Source organism: Lucilia sericata, unplaced genomic scaffold (genome assembly GCF_015586225.1).
Source record: "Lucilia sericata isolate MDLA Ls3-8-SP2 unplaced genomic scaffold, ASM1558622v1 Contig000725F_arrow, whole genome shotgun sequence".
NCBI lineage: Eukaryota > Metazoa > Arthropoda > Insecta > Diptera > Calliphoridae > Lucilia > Lucilia sericata.
The window spans coordinates 169,077-192,902 of record NW_023994724.1 but is presented as its reverse complement, the minus strand read 5'-3'; the positions used below and the strand labels follow the sequence as shown (position 1 = coordinate 192,902).

At 30.3% G+C, this 23,826-nt stretch overlaps 1 protein-coding gene across 1 annotated transcript; it reads left to right on the top strand.

Moving 5' to 3' along the window:
- Positions 1–1,140: 1,140 nt before the first annotated feature.
- On the top strand, positions 1,141–13,332 carry LOC119607658 (BUB3-interacting and GLEBS motif-containing protein ZNF207). Its single transcript, XM_037961661.1, has 7 exons — positions 1,141–1,350; positions 1,659–1,966; positions 2,294–2,576; positions 2,649–3,057; positions 4,833–5,174; positions 11,520–11,664; positions 11,731–13,332. Exons 1-7 carry the CDS (start codon positions 1,310–1,312, stop codon positions 11,844–11,846), a joined length of 1,644 nt encoding a protein of 547 aa, XP_037817589.1. The 5' UTR covers positions 1,141–1,309; the 3' UTR covers positions 11,847–13,332.
- The last annotated feature ends 10,494 nt before the right edge of the window (positions 13,333–23,826 follow it).

Here is a 23,826-nt window from a genome sequence, read left to right as displayed (position 1 = left end):
TGAAACTTCAATTTGAAAAAATTCAAAGAAAAAACATACATTTTCATTTTGTTTCTGTTTTTATTTGAAATTTGTTTCTGTTTTTATTTTTTTCTTTGTTTAAATAAAAATAAAACTCAAATAAAACTAACAAATCTAATCGTTTTGAAATTTTACAAAAAAATTAAAAAAATCATACGATTTTAAATTTTCCATCCGTATTTTCAGTAAGTTTTATTGCATTTTGTATCTACACTATACTATTTTAAATTTTATTTGAAATTTTCACATGTCGTTTTATTGAATATTATGGTGTGTAGTGAGTCGTGGTTGCTCATAAGATTATTATTTATGTCGAATATTATCTCGGTTTTATATATTAAAGCAATTTATTGATGAAAAACAAATTTTTTAATATAAAAATTCAAAAAAATATAAGTTTTTGTTTGGAATTTTAAAGTTTTAATAATGGTAGTTGTCAAAATTTATCGTGATCAAAAAAGGTTTCATTGCGACAGTAAATTTTGTAAAGATTACCATCATAGCCAAATTATTATCTATTATAAAACTTATCTACCATTTGGCATAAACTGAATTATAAAAATTATTTGATATAAGAATAATAATAATATAAATATTATTTTGTAATTATTTGATTAACAATAGTAATAATATAAATATTTTTTGTATTTCTAAGTTTTTTATTATAACAAATTTTTATATTGGCACCGGTAGGTATTCCGCCGGTTAAAATCATTTTTGTATGAAAATTTACAATATACAAAAAATATACGATAAAAAATAACAAGACATTGAGAAAATGGGGGTTAGTCTGTTTTTTCTTCAGTATGCAATAGTATCGATTTATTTTAATACCACAAAAATATCATCCCTAATTCAGCAGCTCATCTCTAAGCAGCCGTACTAAATTCTGAGTAAAGTTGCCAAACTTAGGAAATTTATGTATTAAAAATACTGAAACTACATTATATACACAAATCTAAGTAAAAATGCTAATCTAATTAATTTTGTTTGGATCCTAAAAATATTTTTTAATAGAAAACAATCCCGAAAATGTTTATTTATAAAAATAGTAAATCAATTTTCTAAAATCTGGCAACTCTTTGCATTTACAGATCAGAATGAAATATGTAAGCCATTTTGTTTTGTGTGCTGAATACAAGAAGAAAAAAAGTATTTTTGCTGCTGCCGTTGGTGACCGACGTCGAAGAATCATATTTTTCTTCTGATTAGCAAATAAAATATAAAAATTAAACACAACTTCATAGATTATATTAAGTATAAACTATATTAAATAAATCTACAGAAAATGGGACGTAAAAAGAAGAAGGCTTCGAAACCCTGGTGCTGGTATCCTTTTCAATAAAACAATAAGAATGACGGGAAAAAATTAAATAGTGAAAAAAATAGCAAACAGCAAGGCGTTGTAATCTAATGAAAAGTGTTGTGTATACTTGTATTTATATAACCTAAACTATAAATATAATACACTCCGGGAGGGGGTACTGTGCTGTTGTTTACGTGTGTGTTGTGTTGGCTGTTCCCAGCAAAGAAATTTGCGGGAAGTTTTCTTTTTATATAAAATTTTCATTTTCAGTAGCGTGTCTTGTTCTTTTGGGTTTCTTGGTTGGTTTCCTTAATTTATTTTTGTTAAATAGGTATTGCAACCGTGAGTTTGATGATGAGAAAATTTTGGTGCAACATCAAAAGGCGAAGCACTTTAAATGTCATATATGCCACAAAAAATTGTATACAGGTCCCGGCTTATCCATACATTGCATGCAGGTGCACAAGGAGACCGTAGACAAAGTGCCAAATTCATTGCCAAATCGTTCAAATATTGAAATTGAAATATTTGGTATGGACGGTATACCCGCTGATGATGTGCGTGAGCATGAAAGACAAAAGAATGGCGGAAAATCCGATTCGGATGATGATGAACCACAAGCAAAGAAAAAAGTTGAAAGTAAGTGTAATATATTGAGTGAATTTGTATTATTTTTTTCTTTTACATCGGAGGACATATTGCTCTTTATTCGATAACGTAAAAGTACTAATTGTCCACAAATATATAGCTGTAATGTTTTATAACATGTACAACGAATGTTGGGAAGTATGTACTTTGATAGTGAGATTGACTGAATTTTCGGATATTATTTTGTGAAAACAAATTGAATAACAAAGAGTAGGGAATAGAAAAGAATTTGTGGTCCAAAAAATAAATAATATTATACATACTAAAAAAATAATTGATAAATTTACTAATTAATAATTTTTATTCTTATTATTTTAGTACCACTTACGGCTCCACCGCCTCCTATGATGATGCCGCCTAATATGATCCCTCCTCATATGATGGGTCAGTATGCTCAATACGGCATGATGCCGCATATGGCAATGCCACCATTTATGGGACCTGGTGGTATACACATGATGCCTCCGCATATGATGCCACCACGACCACTATTTCCCGCAGCCATGGCAACTACCTCGGCGGCTGCAGCAGCAGCGGCTCATGTGGCAGCTTCTGCCCATGCAGCTGCCGCTCAGCAGAAACCAACGTTCCCTGCATACAGGTAAAGTTTCTTTAAACAACCACTCCACTTTATAGAATAAACTCTAGTCTAATAAGTGAATACCTTTTTTAGCAATGCTACCATAAGTGCACCACCCACAACAAATAATCCAAATGCAGCTGCTCCTTCATCTACCACCGCCTCAGCAGCAGGCACATCATCTACAACGTCAGATGCCACCAGTACCACAAACAAAAATCAAGTGGTAACAAATGCTAGTGGTGTTACATCGAAAATTATGCATCCTCCGGAAGATTTGAGTTTAGAAGAAATAAAAGCCCGCAAAATTCAACATAGATTAAGTGCAAGTGGTGGCGCCTCCGTATCGAGGTCATCCTCTACCTCAACGCCTAATACAAGCAGTCATGGTACGAGTATTTACTCATCAGCCGCAACCACAGCATCATCAACGTCTTCCACGACGACATCGCAAGCCGCATCAGCTGCTGCTACTGCAGCGGCCATATCAAAGGCACAGGAAGTGAGTTCTTATTATAGATATAAAAACTATAGTCAATAAAAAAACATACAACAGATTTAACTATGAGAACTAGAAACAAACTGTAAAGATTTAACAACAACTACAACAAAAGTTAAAATATAATTCTTCAAAAAACAAAACAAAAAATAACATTCGCATCGGCAAAAATGCTCAAAATGAATAGCAAATGGAAAAATTTAGAAATAGGCAGGATGAAGTTCAGTTTTTCATCTAGGTCTTTTAAAAAAATACTAATTAGTGGGGAAAGGTTGTAAACAAGTAAAAAGACAATTTTTTATACATAATTTTTAACAATTTCACGTTTTTATTGGCAAATGACGGGACGCTTATGCATTTATTTCAAGAAAAATAAATGTATTGCTGGTCATTTTGCACTATTTTTTAATATTTTAATTAAAATGCTAGAAAATTTCTTTCCATAACTTTATTTTTTCCACATTAAAGTTTACAAAAAACAATGCATAAAGGTCTTCACAATTGATTTTGTTTAATTGATTTCACCCTAAATTTTTACAATTGGTTGGGATGCGGAAACGAACTTTCAACAAGAAGAATTGTTTTCCTCAAAAGACAAAGTTAAGAAAGTGTAATTAAATACTGAATGAAACTACTTAACAAAACATATTTCAAAATACTTACCATAACAGAGTACTTACAGGCGGACAACATAAAAATTGTTAGCAAAATGGTTGGGGAAACAATTAAAATTTTAAAAATATGCAAAATATAGTTTTATTAACATTTTCTCTTCTTCTGAAGGTACATTTATAGACTTAAGCTTTCTATGTTACTTCTATTTGATTCTTAGAATGCCTTCATGCATTTATTCCAAAATATTTAAAATATTATTTTGTTAAAATTTGTTAACAATTTGTAAATTCTTCGTAATAAAGTGATTTCAAGGCCTTTTTCATTGGCCTTTAGCAACATAAATCATAATTACTTTAATAAACCTAAATACATAATAAATTGCGTTTTATATTCTAATTTTAAACATAACAATGTTTTATTTAGTTTTCAAAATGTTGCAAGTTTTGAAAAATTTTTGCCGACATTAAAAATAAAAAAGAAAACATTTAGCATCCTCATTTTTTTATAACAATATTTTTTAATATGTTTCTTAAAAATATTAATTTAAAAGATTTTTTATATATAAAACTTAACAACAAAACTACATAGTGTAAAGAAAACCTTAAAACAAAAAAATATGTGTGTGTATTTTTTATATTTTACGAAAAAGGCAAAAATTAAATTTTTATTGTGAAAAATAAAAAGTTTGAAATTTAAATTAAATTAAAAATAACTGAAAAGAAAGTAACAACAATAAACTTAAACTCATAATGAAAAACTAAAACAAATTCATGTTTCTTTTTCGTAATTTAAGATTTTAAAATAGAACCATTTGAAATGATCGCCCTGGTAAAGATTTTAAAATGAATAACATAAAAAATACCCACCATAGTTCCGAGACATTTTAAAGACAAATTTCTTTTTTCAATAGTTTTTGATTGGAATTAATAAAACAAATCTTTACCCTCTAATTAGAAAAGAATAGAAAAATCAAAAACAAAAACTACAACTACAAAAAACAACAAAAATTTGTAATAATTTCTGTACTTTCTTCTTTTCTCTTTTCCTGTTTTTTTGCACTCTCCATTCACTTACAAATTTTTCCTCACACCTTTACATTGTGTGGGGCACGCGCTTGTGTGTGTTTGCTAAAAATATAAAACAAATCCAAAAATCATAAAAAGGCTGCTACTATGGTTGCTGTGGCTCAGGCTCAGGCCCAGGCTCAAGCTCAGGCCCAAGCGCAAGCTCAAGCCCAGGCTCAAGCTCAGGCCCAAGCGCAAGCACAAGCTCAGGCTCAAGTTCAAGCACAAGTACAAGCTGCCCAGGTTCAGGCACAAGTTGCTCATGCCCAAGCCCAAGTTGTTCAGGCGGTTGCCGCTCAACAACAGCAACACCAAAAACAACTACAAGATCTCAATCGTGCTGTCATGATACAACGCATGCAGGCCCAAGCAGCCGTTGATGCTGCTGTCGCTGCTCATGTTGCTCGTCCCGCTGGCCCAGCTGCTGCAGCAGTTGGTATGGTAAGTTTGGATTTCATTTTCATTAGTTTACTGAAAATTTTCCAAGACGAAAAAAGTATAGAAAAAAAAGAAAGTTACACATGTATAAACAATTTCTCCCGTGTTGAGCATCATTGACAATTCTTGATACACTATAATGAACTACAACGAATTTAATCATAGAATAGGTTTTACCTATCGAAGGTTAATAGGATAGACACGTTTTGTATCTTAGGCTAGCTGTTAGGAAACCAGGGCGATGAGTAGCTTTTTTACATAAATAATGTTTTTGTTTATTATATTTTAATATTTTCAGCGAAAACAATAGAAAAATGTATCCTTGTAAAATCATAATTTATCGTGTTTCTGTCTTAGTTATCACTGACTTTTATACAGAGTATTATAGCATAAGTTCTTGACAGATTTTTTAGTTATTCAGTTGCATTTTCTTGGTATCAATATAAGGATGGTTACTTCGAACGGTTCTTTTCGAATGGAATTATAGAGTAGTCCCCAAGTATTACTTTCTATTCAGTGTCCGTTGCACAAGTTTTCCAAAATAGTTGGATTTGTTACTAACACTATACAAGTATATTAACTTATAGTCAGTCTTCATAGAGATATCTTTAAATGCTACAGATAATCCAAAGAATAGTCCATCGATATATTTTCATATACTATCACTATTGACTTTAAACTAAAGGCTTTAAGCTAATGCATTTCATCAGAATCAGTAAAAATCGCTTTAATTAACGATATATTAATAAATACAATAAACCTTAATTACAATAACGACGGAACTAACTATAGGTTTTTTACTTTTTTTCGAATTTCGGATAAATATATGAAAAATACTGTCAATCTTTGAAAGAGTATTGGTAATTACGCCAAATACATTCTATCCTTTTCAAGCGGCATTTGTTACTTATTCCAACTGAAAAGTTGGTTGGTCCCAATTCATCGTTTTGTCGAAAGTAAAGTGGACACTCTATATTTACAAGAGTGTGTTTTTACAAAAATAATTGCTGATGGTTTTGGTAATAATATCTTTCAGAGATCACTCTTAGTGTGATCTTATTGGTAGAATTTTGTCGATTGAATCTAAGTCGATCAATTTTAAAAGAGCTAAACCCCTATGGATTGCTTTAACCCTCTCACACAGATACATTCACAACGAGTTGGACAGAAATCCACTGAGACATTCACCCCTATTTTGGCAACTTCGGTATTCTGCATTTTTAATTGAATATACGTCACTAAAATAACAACTTGGAAAAACGTAGTTACGATCGTAATGCAGAATACACACAATCGTAAAGTATTGAAATAAAATGGTATTGCTTCTTCTTTTTCTTACAATTCCGTTTTTTGTTGGAATACCAATTTTCGATCGTAATCGAAATGCGTGTTTTTCTATTTTACTGATGTTAGACTAGAATGTGATCTGACAAAATTAGGAATCTTTTTCCCGATAACATCAATAAGATGTGTTATATCTTATCTATCTACCTCTGAGGTGGAATAAGCTTTTTACAATTCCGCACTGATTCCGATTCTAACCTCTAGGCCACTATCGGGCCTGTTGTGCGCTCCTCTTCATGAGAAAAAAATTGTTCATTGAATGTTCAGAACAAATTTCTAAGAATTTTCCAATCAGTGTTAGTCAGGAATATTATTTTCGGAATAACATCACTTCCAAGATACTTGAATCTAACTTCGACGAATGCCTGACAGTGGCGATGAAAGTGCTCCAGAGTTTCACTGTCCTCTATGCTCTACATTTGTCTGAATCCGCACGTCCAATTTTGTATAGATGTGCTCTTAATCCTGTGTGTCCACTCAGAATACGTACCATCACACTAGCTTCAGACTTGCTAATTTTGAGGAGATTTCTCGTCTTGCTCTCATCAGGGTCACCCCATAGGATCTTTGTGGTTCTACCCACCGTTTCATTATTCCAAGAGGCCTTATGGGATCCTCTCACCCATATTTTTAAGTCAGCTTGTGTTGCGTCGAAAGGTTTTGCTTTCGTCAGGTTAACTACTCTTCCCTTTAAAGCTATTACATCGGCCCTTTCGTTGCCGACTACACCCGAGTGGGTTGGTACCCATATGGTGTAAACCTTATCTTTGGAAGAATATTCAGTAAAAGCTTTCTTACAATCCAATACGGTCTTAGATTTAATTCTATCATCTGATATCGCCCTAATGTCGGTAAATATGTATATTAAGCCCTGTGGGCGTCATATTTATTCTAATCCAATTAACACATTCAGTCCGAGCTATAACACACGTTATAGCTCGGACTTCCTGGAAGCTTGTGTTATGATTAGGTAAACGGTGATATATTTCTGTTTCTATGTCCTCAAAGGGACCTGATAGGACCCAAGTAAAGACTCCAGGCAACTTTGTCCTCCAATTTAGAGTCATCCGTGTAACAACGGATTCCTACTGGTATTTTCTCTAGTGTTACGCTCGACCAAGACATTCTATTTGGGATCAGCGTTTCAAAGTTTCCGACATATTCTGTGTCTGGTATGCGATCAGGTACGTCCGATGATTGTGTTTAACCTTCCAACGTTTCCAGTATACATTGATGACATGTCCTATAACCGCTTTCGACCAGTTCGCCTAAAGTAAGGCGCCGTTCGGCTTCACGTGCCGCCTCATATCTTAAATATGTTTTAGTAGGTGGAATATCTAGCAACGCTTCCAGAGCCTTGGATAAAGTAGTACACATGGCTCCACTTTACCCACGCAGCACGTACGCTGAACTTCCTGTAGTAGTTTAATATTACACTTTTTGTCCAAAGCAGTCCACCAGATTATTGAAACATAAGCTAGAATTGGTCTAATTACACTTATATAAAGCCAATTTGTCATAGTAGGACTAAGACCCCATATAGTTCTTCTACATATCGGCCAGCACCGATGTGCCTTCTTGATCTTATCCTCTCTGTGGTGTCTCCATTTTAATTTCCTGTCAAGAATTACACCTGAGTACTTAACTTTGTCTGTCAGCGGTATCTTCTTGCCCAGGAAGCAAGGTTCAGTATACGTTGAAATTTTTGTCTTTTTTGTGAAATGATAGATTTCCGTCTTCGCCGGGTTAACATTGAGGCCCCTCGCTTGAGCCTAACTCAAGCCGTATTCAGAGCCTCCTCAGCTCTTCTACACAAGTAATTTGGATCCCTTCCCTTTAAAAGTATTACGACATCGTCTGCATAGCAGACAGGTCTAAGTCCTTTCTCGGTTAGGGTCCTTAGGAGGCTATTAATCGTGGTTACCCACAGTAAAGGTGACAAAATGCCACCCTGTGGTATACCGCGAAATACCTTTTTCCTGATAGTTATATCGTACAACTCACTGCTTAACCATCTGTTCCTTAGCATGTAGATGATCCAGTTACGGAGCACCGGGTCAACATAAAACTGGTCTAGGGATTGGATGTCAATGCATACCGCCTGTGTATACAGTTTGACATCGAAGGATTCAGCTACTATGTAGTGGACAACTTCATGTGCCCGGATACAACTCAGCACAATTCTTTGGTTGTTATCCTGTGTTATCTGCGAAAGTAGGGATCCGCCTGAAGGTTGTGGTTCAAGAGAAAATTTCCTATCGATTATATTGAACTAGTAAAATTTTCGAAATTATGATTTACTGCCTGTTCCTCTAAATGCGAACGAACATTTCCTTCCCATTTTATATTGAAAACAATAAAAATTTTTGAAATTTATTTGTTGTTTTCAATATAAAACTAGAAAAAACTTGTTCGTTAGCATTTAGAAGAACAGATCCTTAAGAATTAATCGAAATTTAGTTTGTATTATAAGTAAATGCCTTTTCAGCTTGAAACTAAAATTTACAATTTGTAAACATAATTTTATTTATTAAATTCTTAAAACAATGAATAAATTTAGAATCATGTTTAGATCAAAATTTAAAAGATAAAAGCTCTCAGATTGTTTTTATCAGTTTTTAGTAAATTTGAATCATTAAAAGAAAAATAATATAAAATGAAATTTATTCTAATTAGGAAGTCTTAAAGGACAATAAATAGTATGTCTTAGGCAATTTCTTATAATATAACTTTTATAATTAAAATAATTCATAATTGGTATAAATTGCAGAACAAATAGTTTCATACCACAAGACCACATTTAACTAGCACAAACAGGGCCCCAATCCAATAATTGTATGTATGTATGTACATTAGTTTGATTCGAACCGAATAAAAAGAAAAGAAAAGTAAGAGATAACCATAAGACTACTACAAATAAACAAAAAAACAAAGTAAGTGATTTAGTAGTGAATAATAAATAATAATTAATTAAAAAATACACACAGACAAGTATTAAATGATATGAAGTTGTTAAATATTTTAAAATATAAATCTAAATGCTAAATTAGCAAACCAAAGTAAGTACAATTTTTTCAAATTATTACTATTATTGAATTGTCGTAATGGTTGCTGAGTTGGTTGATTGATTGATGGATTGAAATGTCTTAAATTAAATTTAAAAAAGTAATAATAATACACATATATCTAAATGTTTTTGTAAATTGTAAATTTTAAGCAAAACAAATTTTGTATATGGGGCAGTTTTAGTGTAATCTTATATTTTTTCTTTAAATGCATTTTACCAAAAAAAAAAAAAAAAATTAAAACTCAATTAATATTTAGTTTTTTAAGGTTCTCTCAAACCAAATAAATTATGCTTATTTATTTATGAGAAACGTATTAAAATTAAAACAAATTTTTTGTTTTAAGGCAAAACAACTCACAAAATCTCTATCTCTCTCTCTCGCTCTCCAAGAATGAATATGAAAACATGCTCTATCTCCCTCTACATGGTTACAGGTTTTTTTATTAATAATTATTTTTCTTTTATCAAAATTAATTCATTTAACAACATTTAACTCACAATTCATGCAAAATTTCCGATTTAATTATTTTGTGGAATTTTATTTTTATTACTAAATATTATGCAGATATGAACGGTTAGAGGGGTTTTTATTGAAATGCACTTTGGATAATATTGATTCGTTTAATTTGCATGTTAAGAATCAAATTATCCAGAAGTTTATTAGTAGTATGAAGGAAGGTGGAAACGTTTTATATCTTTTCGTAATGTTTAGTTTTTAGAAGTTGTTATTCAACAAAAAGTAGTGATGTCATCGTCAAAATGAATTTGTTAGATGTAAGACTCCAAGAAATTAAAATGTTTATGTTATTTCGAGATTCAAGAAACTACTCGAGGAAGAGTAGTAATGTAATTGAGATTTTGCGAAAAATATATTTTTGCAAAAATATATTCTTAATTGAAACCTGTTCATGTCTGTATAAATTTATATTGGAAGTGTAGTATGTGATATGGAGATTATGAAGAAAACTGGTTAGTACACATTTACAATTTTATTTTATCACTTATAAGTTGTTTTATTTTATATATTTTGTTCAGACCTCATCAAAAAAAAAAAACAAAACTATACATTTATCATGTATTTCATAATGTTTTTCACCAAAATCACAAAATTTTCTAATGTAGAAAACTTTATGTTTTTAACTGACAGTGAGTACAACTTATTGATTTAAACAAAAAAAGAAAATTTTCATATAATTTAAACACTATGTGTCGTTTTCACTTGAAAAGACGACGAATAGTAAGTACGTTTCATATTTGTTTTTCTTAATTTACATATGTATTCCAAACTTTTTGATTATACCTCTACTTACTACTTCTATTACCAAAAAAAAAAAAAAAACAAACTTATCAACTTTTTAAACAAACTGCCTTTTTTAAGTATTCATTGTAATGCGAAGCAATTTAATCAATTTAAAAAAAAAAAAAAATTAAAATGAAAACAAAACAAAAAAACTATTATACACTTCACTACTATTGAACTACAAAAACAAAATAATTATTTACATAAATTATTATTGAATTAATATTATCATTGTTATTATAATTACTATTATAAATTATTGTTCTTATTATTATTATTATTAAAATTTATTATTTATTTTCAATTCTAAGTACCGAAAACAAAATAAACAAAAAAAAAATCAAAACAATCCTAATAACATTTAGAAATTTACTACATAATATTATTATTATAATAATTATTATATATTTTTGTGTATAACTTAATTTTTACTAGACCTCAAATTGTGTGGGTCCTTACTTTATTAATTTTTGTTTTTGCTTTTGTTTTACGTTTAACGACTGAGATTTCTATTAATGTCAAACTATTTTCTATATTTCTTTCGTTTCTTCGTTTTCATTTTGGTGTTTTTGTGTGCTCGTCGTGTATTTGTTGATTGATTGAATGATTGGTTGGTGTTGTTGTAAAACAAAAATAGATGCAATTACCCGGTCAAATGCAATTAGTACAACCCATGATGCGACCTGCAATGGCAATTGCAGCCCATCATCATCCCCATCATCCTGCTTTACTCGGTGGTAATTTATTAAGAGCACCCTCAGGTATACCAGGAATGCCAGCAGGTGGGTTTTATTTAATTAAAAATCCTTTTAACTAAAAAAATACTTAAATAACTATTTGTTTTTTAGGTCTTTTAGGTCCTATGCAAGCAATACCTATGGCCGGAATGCCAGGTGCAATACCCGGTATGGGGGTAATGTTGCCAGGAAATCATATGTTACAAATGATGCCTCGTTTTCGGTGATCATATCCTACAGGCCAACTATGTCTAGCGCCCGTTGCAAACGTGCCTATGTCATCAATCCTCTATCGCGACTACAAAAATTAATTCAAATCAAAGCACTACCGGACAACAGCAATGTTAACACTATTAACCACTTCCCTTAAGCAACGTTTACCAGATGTATGCTCACGTTTTAGCTGACAGGAAGCCAACGCAAGTAAAAAAAAACTAAAACGTAGTTATATTCTAACTTCAATTAGCCACAACCATTGTATAGCACGCCTCATTAATATGCTGAGTAATTAAATTAAAAAAAATAGGCCAATTCAAACTAAACTTAAACAAACCAAAAAACAGTTCAGATTAGACCAGACTAAACCATCCTCCACATCAGTCTAAACCATATAGAAATTTCTATATAAACCACGTATAGGAGTTTCTACTACAACAAGCAAGTTTTGAAAAAAATCTTTTTTCTTTTAAAATTTATGCAATAATTTTGTATTGTTTATAATTTTTTCTCTTAATGTTAGTTATTTCTTCTTTATACATATACATATATATTTTAACTTATAACAATTTATATTTTTCATTTCATCTTTTGTTTTTTTTTTTTTTTGGCAAGTTTCTCTTAAGAAGCCAACATTGTTTTTACTGCAAACAAAAGAAAAAAAGGCTGATTTCTTATTAGCAAAAACTTCTTAAAGTTTGAACAAAAAAATGAACACACCCAAACATTAAAACGTTAGTATTATAATTAAAAGAAATATATAATATACAAAAAAACAGAAATCAAAATGAAAGGGTAAATATTAAACTTAATATTATAAACGTTTGCAATATAAAAATAATTTAATTACTTACATTATTACATTTACTACAATAATAAGGATAAGGGTGATTGATATATGCCAAATTTATTTATCTACTACAAACACATATTATTATAAACAATATTCAATATTTATGTTTGATATTTTCATTATTTTGTTCTTTAATATTTCATTTTTGAAAATTTATAACATCTGGCTTACCGCCACACATACATACATATTTCTTCATCTTTGTTTGTATATTCTCTTATTGTTAATATATAATAGTCTATATATTGAACTCTATATTGTGTATACATTAAAGAGTCCTCTCATATTAAGTACTAACTAAACCCCCCACCCCCCTCAATCACAAATCATAATTTCTTTAATGCTGTACAGTTCACACTAATAACCAACCATACACCTCCTTCGCCTATCTACTTTACTCATCACCATTGTCTGTAACTCCCTTTTTTTAACATTAATTTCCATTTGGTTTATTTTATAAAGCTTTTTTTGGTTTAATTTCCTTTTAGTAATGTTAATTTTTCTATCTCTTTTATTAAACCTTCTTTTGTATTTGTGTGTTGTTTCACTCTTTATTTTTTTAGTTTTTGTATTGTAAATTTGTTTTATGCCACATATTTCCCCGTATTTTTCTGAAATAATAAATAAATAATATAGCTTTATGTTTAATAATTAATATTGTTTTTTTATTTTTTGTTTTAAACATTTTTATGGAAAAAATATGCGAAAAATATGGAATGCAATTGTAAAGTTTAAGTCTATTGTTTGGGAAGTTTTCGTTTCCCACATTAATGTTAAATGGCGACAGGGCTTATGTGCTTTTTGTTCTTCTTTTACACTTCCTTGGAAAATATTTTTGTAAACCTTGCAAGTCTAGCAAACCCCCTAAAGTTTGTTTGATTGGTTTAACAAAACATATGCACAACATTAATCTCGTTGAAAACAAGTCTAGGAAATAATCAAGATCAAATGATATACATATGTACAATCAATTTTTAAAATAATTCTAGGAAATAAAGTGGTTTAAGTTAAGAATGGTTATTCACCCTAAAAAGGTGCAACTTCAATCGGAGACCATAAGATCCATTGTGATTCTTTTCATAGAGAGAAGAAGAAGATCCAAAGATAAAGAAAGCAAAACACTAGAAGAAATAAGAAAGAAAATAGGTAGAGGAGCGAGTTGAATGAAAACATACAGATTTTAGTCTCCCTATAAAACCCAGTCGAAGGAATGACTAATTCCCTTGATAAAAGTCTCGCAATTTCCCCCAGTTCCTGTATTTAGGTTCAAGCCAAGGAACTGGGCAAGTTCAATAGGGTTAGTCCATTGGGCTAAGTGAAGTAGGGTGCGCTGGACAGTTGAATATGTGGCGGGTATCATGGGGACCCTGTCCACATGCTGGGCATATATTGAAGACGGCTAGGTCTCTGCGGGACCAGTAGGCGTTGAACCTGATGCTCCATCCCGATCTCAATTGTGCCAGAGCAAATCTTGTTTTCCGCGGCAGATTCTTCTCTATTTCACTATGAATGGTGGGCGACCTCCAAGAACGTCATTCATGCGGTAACCTGAAACCGCGGTATTGATGGCGACTCTATGAATGACGTTCAAAACTGCTCTATACTAACTCCGATCCAATTGATTCTGCACATATCTTCGTATGCTCTCCTCATATACACGAAGGTCCTTCCTTACATGCCTCGGTGGAGCATCCAACTGTGTGATTTTAAAGTTGGAATGACTCCTCCGGAGGAACCGTTAAAGTCCGTAGGGCAGCATTTTGGCAGATTTGAATATTTCTCCACTGGGTATAAATAAGACAGTCATCTCCAGTTCCTCCTTATCTTCGCATAAACTGCAATAGTCCGGTATGTAGAGAAGAGATATGAATTAAAATAGGTATATTCTTCCTAAAGAAAGAAACGTGAGATAATGACTAATTCCCTTGATAAAACCTAGTAGACTGTGGGGGTTAAGTATCCTCCAGTTCGACATTTCAACCTGAAATTCTGTATTTCAGGACAGTCGTCCCTAGTTTCTCTGCATCTACGCATTACTTGCAATAGTCCGGTATATTAATGTTCCATTTACTGACAAGAGCCCTAATTCAGCATCCCTATAAGAGTCCTTAGATTGCTTTAATCCATTCCTATAAGTATAATGGTAACCCTAACATCAAGTGTTGGTCATAATGTCTTTGATATTTTGCAATACATTCTGCTATTCTAGGACCGGATAAAGATGCGAACTTTAGTTCGATTTTTTTAAATTGTCGCAATTTAAAGATTACACAGGCCATAAAAATTTGAAATAAGTCGAAACCCTGAGACCAAGTTATACTTTTCTAAAGGTGAAGATATCGTTAAGCCTTTATTTTAAAGCTGACAAACTGGACTTTCAGATGGCATACAACATTTTATAAATAAGGTTGTCTTGGAGTGGTTGACGTCTCAAAAAGGCCGAAAAATAGCGTTTTTCAAACTTCAAGACACGATATCTCGAATCTCGAGTAATTCTGAGGGTAGATTCGGATTCAGCGCAACTCAATTCTTTAGTTTAGAAATCGTTTGGAACATTAGTTTGAATTTTCGAACCTTTTCGGTCTATGGGATTTGGTTTAAATCCAATTTGACAACATCTCATATACATACAAACTATCTAACATTACAAGCTAAACAAAAGCTTGTAAAAAGGAGTAGTTACGTAACAGTGAATTTCAGTGAAAAGTATAATTTCTTATGGTTGTTTTTTATAAATTGCATTCATATTTTTCGTACATTTTGATTAAATAAAAAAAATAGAAGTTTATTTTTTTTTCAAATTGCCCTTCACGCAATAGATTATTTAATTATTTTCTACTCCTTAATGTTGCCGTTGTTGCTGTTGTTGTTACTAACCAATTATGCTAAATGACAAAAAGATAAACATCTAATCTAATAATTATAAACATTTCAGCCTACACACGCTTGTACTTTTTGTAGTCGTATATAAATAAATCTAAATCAAAACAAAATTGATTAGTTAAATTAACATTTTCTTTTTAAATAATAGTTGTAATAACAATAATTATAAAACAACCAAAAATAATAACAATTTTATTTAATTTAATACTTAATGTTTTCTTCGTTTTTTTGTTTGTTTTTTTTTTCTTTCTCCAGTAAATAGGAAAATTTACTCACACACTCAACAGGTTCCTACGAAAAAACTCTGCGTTTTGAACGACTTTCTAAAATTGAATTGAAATATTCAACTCACTCAATCCTAACTAAAACCAAATACAAAAAAAGAAACATGAGTATTACTAATTTATGTTTTAAGCAGTGGATGAGTATATTTTTAAAATTTCTTTTTTTCTTTTTAAATAATACTTTGTTTTTTTTATTAAATTACTAGTTGTCGTGTATGTTTGAAATTTGAATTTTAGTTAAAAAAAAGCTAAAAGTAAATTAAAAAAAGCTTAATTTTATTTAATTAATTTAGCAAAAAATATAACATTAATACATTACCAGTAAAACCTTTTATAAAAAAAATGTATAATGTAATCCTTGCGTGTTCTTCCACCTCCCACCACTTACTCTAGACTACGTTTGTGTTTGTAACTCTTTCATCCCTTTGTTCGGTATGTTAAAACATGAAATTATTTGTATTTTAGAATTTATTTTTAAAACTTTTGTTAATATTCGAAATTAGTTTTTTTTTATTATTTAAATAATTTTGTTGTTTTTGTTTTGTCATATAAGTTATTGGAAAACAACATTTTTAATTGAAAACATTAAGGAATTTTATTTATTTAATGGAAATTCCTACAATGTTTACAATGTTGTTGTCTTCAAGGAAACGTCTTGAAATGTGCCGTTTTTTATTAAATTTTCAATTGTGTCGTTTTTGTTCGTGTATCATAAAACCTGTCTTTCGTTTGGAGGTTACGTTACGTATATTTTCAAAACGTATGTACGGTTTAGTTTCGTTAGTGATTGATTTATTATGCCTGTAGTGTTTAATTTTCTTTTCAAATTCAGTAAGTTTTTTTCATTTTTATTTTAATTTTTCTTCATAATTTGCGTTTATTTTCTCTTATTTTCCATTACATTTTTATAAAGAATAATTTCACTTTAATCACGGTTTTCACATTCACACACACATACTGAATAAAAGGTAATAATTTTCATTATTTGTATTGTAACTATTTTTTAAATTATTTTGTTACATTATTTGGGTATTAATGTATTATTATTCAAAAGTATTTTTAATTTTATCTAATTGGTTTTGGTACAATGGGAAAAATCTTCTAACATCGAAATTTTCACTGCAAGGTAATACAAAATTTTGTTTTTCTTTAATTATATACACTTTTTTCTGTAATATTTAAAATTTAATTTGCTTTAAGAATTATTTTTTAGTTTTTTAGGGATTTCATAGTTTGGCGCGTTTTTCTTAAGAACTTTAAACGGTGGATAATTATTTGAATGGAAGTGTTATCACCCCAATTCTGCATTTCATTTCTCCGTTTGGCAGCTTTTATATTCTGAATTTCGACTCGTTGCTCCTTCACTAAAATAACAACTTAGCTAAGATCGTAATACAGAATACAATCGTTAAGCATTGAAACGAAATAGAATTGCTTCTTATTTTTTTTAAGATTCCATTTTTTTAATACCTTTTTTCCATCATTGCGTAAATGAATGCGGAAACGTAGACGAAATACTGATACTCTATTCAGTCGTTTCAGAAAGGTAGGCTCTTCTATAAAGATAGGTTATACTATCCGTCTATCAGGTTGTTTTTGTAAACTTTTCCTAGTAAAAGAATTTCGGGAAAGGGAAATCTAGTTTATAAACTGTTGGAAAACCTTCATTTGTCATAAATCGATTGTTTTCGCTCTTTAGAGTTCTAAAGTGGTTCACCGGATATGAGATGAAATTGAAATGATTCCAATTCTCTGTTTATGTATAAGGTTTTGTTAAAATTGTTATGCACCGGAGACCATAAGGTCCATTGTAATTTCCTTCGTAGAGTCTGAAGATCCAATGATAGAGAAACAAAACCCTAGAAGGAACAAAAATAACATAATAACGGAGAGTGGAATAAAGACAGGTCGATTCCTAAGGTGGTTTCTAAGGCTCTACTTTAGCAATGCCTTGTTCAAATTCTTTGTTTATGTATAAAGTTAGGTTAAGAAGGATTATGCACCATAAATAGGTGTAACTCGGCGACCATAAGGTCCATTTTGATTCGCTTCGTAGCGTGTGAAAATGGTTTCAACCTGGAAGTTTTATCGAATCGATTCACTAAAGAAAGAGTTGTGAGAAAATCTGAATCTCCCCATAAAATCCAGTCGAAGAAATGACTGCGAGGGTTGAGTCCGCAATTTCCGGAAGTTCGTCTCGGAAGCTATTTCTCAGCTTTTTCCATCAGAGATTCTGTATTCCAGGACAGTGGCAAACTAAGTGCTCAACCGTCTATAGTTCCTTTGCATCTACGCATATCCTGCAATAATCCGGTGTGTTTCTATCCCTCTTACTGACTGAGGCCCGTTAAAATCCCTGTCAGAATCCGTGCTATAAGTTATTGGTAGCCCACACATCAAGTATTAGTCAAAAGCCTTTGATATTTTGCAATCCATTCTACTATTCCAGGACAGGTTGATAAAGTCACAGATTCTATCGAAAATCAACCTATAAAAGTAACGATGGGAGGTTTCACTCCTCCAGTTTTAAAACTAAATAGTTAAAAGCTTATATTGTCTCCAACTATTTTAACATTAATCAGTTTAGTTCTAGAGTTGAACCGATAAAGGTGTAAACGTGCTCTGTAACGTTTCCTTAGAACTAGTACGATCAAAATGTAAATGAAAGTTTTTAACTGGAATATTCAAAATTAAGAAATCAATTATTTCTATCTGCCGTAAAAAGTTCTTAAATCGTTTAATGAAAACTTTTCTCTTTATTACCGTTAATTTTAAAAGTCGTAACACTAGTGGGTTTTACTCGAAACAAGTGCTAAATATTTTCTTTTCTGTAAAATAAATCTAATAAATTCCTTTTGTAAGTACAATTAAAACAAATACATTTTCTTATAATAATCGTACGTACATGTTTAAATAATGCTTGATTGACATTTTCACATTAATTTCAACATTTCTACATTTGAATGAGAAAAAAATCCTAAATTTGTTTTCAAATATTAAGTCGCCCGGTCCAGCACTTTTTCTGTTAATAAGTAAAATAACCAGCAACATACCCCTTATCCATCACTTGTGTACTATAGTTTTTACCCAGTCCTCGCTATCCCAACTAGTAAATAATCATCATCAATCACACACACACACTTGTAATTGTATTGTTGTTCATTATTATTAATACATAGAATAAATAAAAAAAAAAATATTAAAAAATACTTAAAATTAGATAAATCACAATTAGAAAAAGGAAACCCTGTAGAGAAACGTAAACAATAATATAAATTTAAAAAATATGCAGAAAAACATACATAATTAGTAGAAATTCTAGGTATGTAATAATTTCTTCTACTACATACATACCTACTTCCTATATATTTAACTATGTATATCACACTCTTTGTCTTTGTAATGATCGCTCTTTTGCTCTTCATTGTACTACATTTTTAGTATGTATTTAACTTATGCCTTTGTTAATTAACCAATTAATTAATTTCCTTGTTTTTTCTTTTTTTTTCAATAAAAATAGCAGACAACAAAACAACGCATATTTTACTAACAATTACATTTAAATAACTAATTTTTGAAAGGCTTTTTATAACAAATTAAATTAGTTGAGTTCGCGTACTTTTTAGATGAAGAGATTTTAGTCAGCATTGAAAAAAAAAAAAACAAAAGAAATCTGACTAAAATCTGTTGCAAAGTTAATTAAGTTAAATCTTCAGCTTGATAAAGTGTTTTGAGTTGTGTTTTATGAAATAAAAAGTTAATTGTAGTTTGTTTAATAGAATCCAAATTTAGTGTTTAAATAGTAGAATTTTGTGATTAAAATCTATTAAAATTAATATTAAATCATGCCCCCCACATCCAATTACATATTTTCTTAAAACACACATAAAAATACTAATATTTTTAAACAATGGTTTATTCTTAATTTTATTGATGATTGACTAAAGCTTCAAAGATCTATTTAAATCTTTAACATGACTTCTCAAACATGTGCTGTTTTAAAAATTTAAATTTCATATGCCAGGTTCTCTTCTACATAATGAGAACCTGGCAAGTGAAATCTAAATTTGTAAATAGTACTAACTGTTATCAAAGTTAGTACTTTTTATGGGTAAAATAAACTAAATTATTTTAAGAGGTGTTACTTACTTTTACTCCAATGAACTAATCTTTGTATTAGTCTATATACCGATGAATTATTTTATGAACAAGTCTACAGAGTATGTATGGACTACTTTTGAAAACTTTTAATAAAAAAGTACTTATTATGTCGTGAGGGTCTGCGGTATTTTTCGATGTCAAAAAGTACTGAAAAAGTAATGGGTAATGCACCATTGAAAGGTTCAACTTCACTCGGAGACCATAAGATCCATTGTGATACCTTTGGTAGACATAGAAGATCCAAAAATAGAGAAACAAAGTATGAGAATAACAAAAAATTAATATAAGTAAAGAGGAGTGACGAATGGAAACAAGTCGATTCCCAAGGAGTTTCAACTGGAGATTTACCGAGTCGATTCCCTAAAGAAAAAAAATGAGAGAGAATCTGAGTCCCCATGAAACCCATTCGAAGAAATTAATAATCCTCCTGATAAAACTGCAAGGGTAAAGTACAGCAATTTCCCTCAGTTCGTTTTGGAACCTATTTCCTAGCCATTACAATCTGAGATTTTCTATTATATGCTCGATCGTCTCTATGCTCTTGGTAACCTTTACATGAAGTGTTGACCATAAACCCTTTGGTATTTTGTAATCCATTCTACTATTCCAGGACCGGTTAATGATGTCATGGGGAGTCTAAAGGTAAACAGTCTCATAATGTCTCTAGGGGCATTTCTACAATTTACAACCAGGCGCGAATGTATCGTATGATATACCGATGTTCTAGGAGCAGCTTCACTATCAACATAAATTGTTACTACCGTAATTAGATCGATATGATTTCGTAACATTCTTTCGTCAGAGAGTCTGAAGAATCTTTTTATATCGGTATCAGCGATGTAGACATCGGCCGGTATCCATATTGGTCCAGTCGGTAAAAACACTCGTCAAACAGTCTATCGGATACCAACCAATCGTCCCTAGTAGAAAATTCAAACAAAGGTGTTTCCTCGATGTCTAAAGTCGTAATAGCGTAATCTATAATCCCACGAGGAGTTACCATGATCAAGTAAACCTACTTGATATCAGTCTGGAAATTTAAGGCTTAGCCAGTTGCTGGCCAGTGGGGTCCTTTATTATCGGAAGAAACAAACAATTCTCAAATTTAGAGGATCTAATGTGAGATCAAGGCGAGGTATTGTTGTACTTTTATAGGCCTACAACGAAGAAGAGTTTGGTTATGTAGACAGTTAAATATCAATGAGGCAATTTTGATTTGACCACTAAGTTACCTATTGGAGGTAATTATAAAACAGCATATAGTTGTCGAGTTATGTCTGGTTTTATTCATTCTTTTTAAATCTTTCTTAATTAAACTTTCATTTCAATTTTGAAAAAAGAAACACTGTTTAACAAAGTAAATAACAATAACACACCAAAATCATTATGCAAAATAAATTCTAGGAGGTTGTAAAATGTAATTGATATCGAAATAATTCAAATCAATGAAAACTATAAATTGTATATTAATTAAAAGCTAAACACACAAAATTTGGCACGTATTAAGTAACCATCATTGACATCTCTCTTTCACCCTATTGCTCTCTATTTCTCTGTCTTAATCTTCATTATCTCTTCTTTACTAGTTTTGGGCATTAAAAAACAAAATTTTAAGGATATTGTTTGTTTTTGTTTTAATTAAACAATTTTCGAATTATACTCTCTTGCACTATTATTATATTTGTATGTCTAAAATAACATACAAATATACACATTAGTATATAACAAAAACAATAAAAAAATCTTACTACATATAAACAAATTATAATTATTTCTAATGATATATAAAATTACATACAACATTATTACATTATTATATACATACAAACATACATACATTTACTATATATTTTGTATTGTATTTCAATTAAAGTGAAACAAATATGTGACAAGTGATTGCCATAGGTCATTTCATTCTTCTTACATTCTGCGAGTGTTTGATTATCATTTATTTTCTCTCTCTCTATATCTGTTTCTTTTTAGTTTTGTTTTATTGTGTAAATTTATTTGTTTTTAGGTTTTAATTTTTTTAGAAATTTTTATTATAAAATAAGAAAAATGTGTATAAAAGTTGAATGAATGCCTCTATGGCTTTGCGTAAAATTAATGTTGGACTTGAGGCAAAATAGGTTTTTAAAAAAATCATATTTTAAGCTGAAAGTACCTCAAAGTGTATTCAGACAGATTTGAAAAAAGAAAACAATTGTTAAATATTTGTTTTTTTATATATTTATTTAAATAATATTTTTAATTTAATGATTAACAAGAAAACAATATTTGATCATTTTGTGGTTTTAATAATTTAGCACTTAAATTTTATATTCTTTTTTAAATATGTATTGAATTCTGTAAATTTTATCAAAATTCATTTGTTAAAATAACGGTGAAGGTTTTATATAAAGTCATGGTTTTATCTTATGTTATTTTGTGATATGTGTAGCTTGATTTTTAGATAAAAACTTATATTATTTTTTGGAAATTCTTGTAGTTTCAGATTTATGGCTTGTTTTTTTTTGTAAATTTCAAACTAAGATTTTAAGGGGTTTGAAAGAATACTTTGAGAATAATGAGCAATCTGTCACATCATTAATAAGGTTTTTATTTACAGAAATATTACTCCCAACCCCATCTCTGAATCCGTCAATCTGTCTATCCATATAAATGATGTCAATGACATTAGTCGCCATATAAGTTTCAAGTCATAAAATGGCGTTGAAACTCTACGTAAACAGATCAAACAAATTTTGTGAGATTCGGGTATTTGGTACTCAAAGCCTCAATCATTTCCCGAAAAACAATCTACGCTCTTAAGTTTTGATATAAATAGGATTTATAATTTCAAATTTTAGAAAGGTCGATTGATTAAAAGATCTTTTCCGCAATTCAGTTCAAAATTGTTTAATACATCGTGTTATAAGTTGTATTGTTTTGAATAGACTTTAACCTAGTCTTACCTATTTTCTCATAATATCAGAACACTGTCTATATGTCTGTCCATATGAACCGTGTAATTAAGGTACATGTCTAAATTTTGAAATTAAATTTTATATAACTTGGTTCACATATCACATCGGATCACATTTGACATTAGACACCATATAAGATCCAAGTCAGAAAATGGCATCTTTTCAGAATCGGGGTTTTATACTCAAGTCCTCAGCCTATTTCCGAAAAGAATATCAAATTCTAGGAGCATTATAAGATAAAAAACCCTATATAAGATTTTTTTCGCAATTCAATTTAAGATTCTAAAATCTTTTAAAAATTTGGATATACAAACTTGTCGTATATTGAGCATCAGTTCATAATTCTTTCAAGACCCTATAATATCTGAAATCGACTTTAATACATCGTGTTCTTAAGGTTGGAATAGATTTTGGAACTATAGATATAACGAACCTTGTCGCACAACATATTTTAGAATAACTCGAAACCAATTTGTCCGCAGAATCAGTAAAGCTCTATAACTTCTGAAAATTTCTTTAATATATAGTCGCTTAAGGTTGGGCATGACCCATTCTTAATTATTTTGAATAGATTTTAGAACTAGAAATATAACGACAATGTTGCATCACATATTTTAGAATATTTCAGAAACAATTTGTCCGTGAATCAGTGAATCTATAATGTATACTCTCAGAATATCTCTAGTAACTCCTTTTGAACTAAAGTATTCTTCTCAAACACCTAAAATTTTTTAATTTCTTTTAATAATTTAAACAAAATTACGGTTTTTTGGTTGTAAATTTTTGTTAGATTTCAATTTCTTCCGTTTTCTCTATCTTTCTCTGTCACCTTCTATTTTATTAT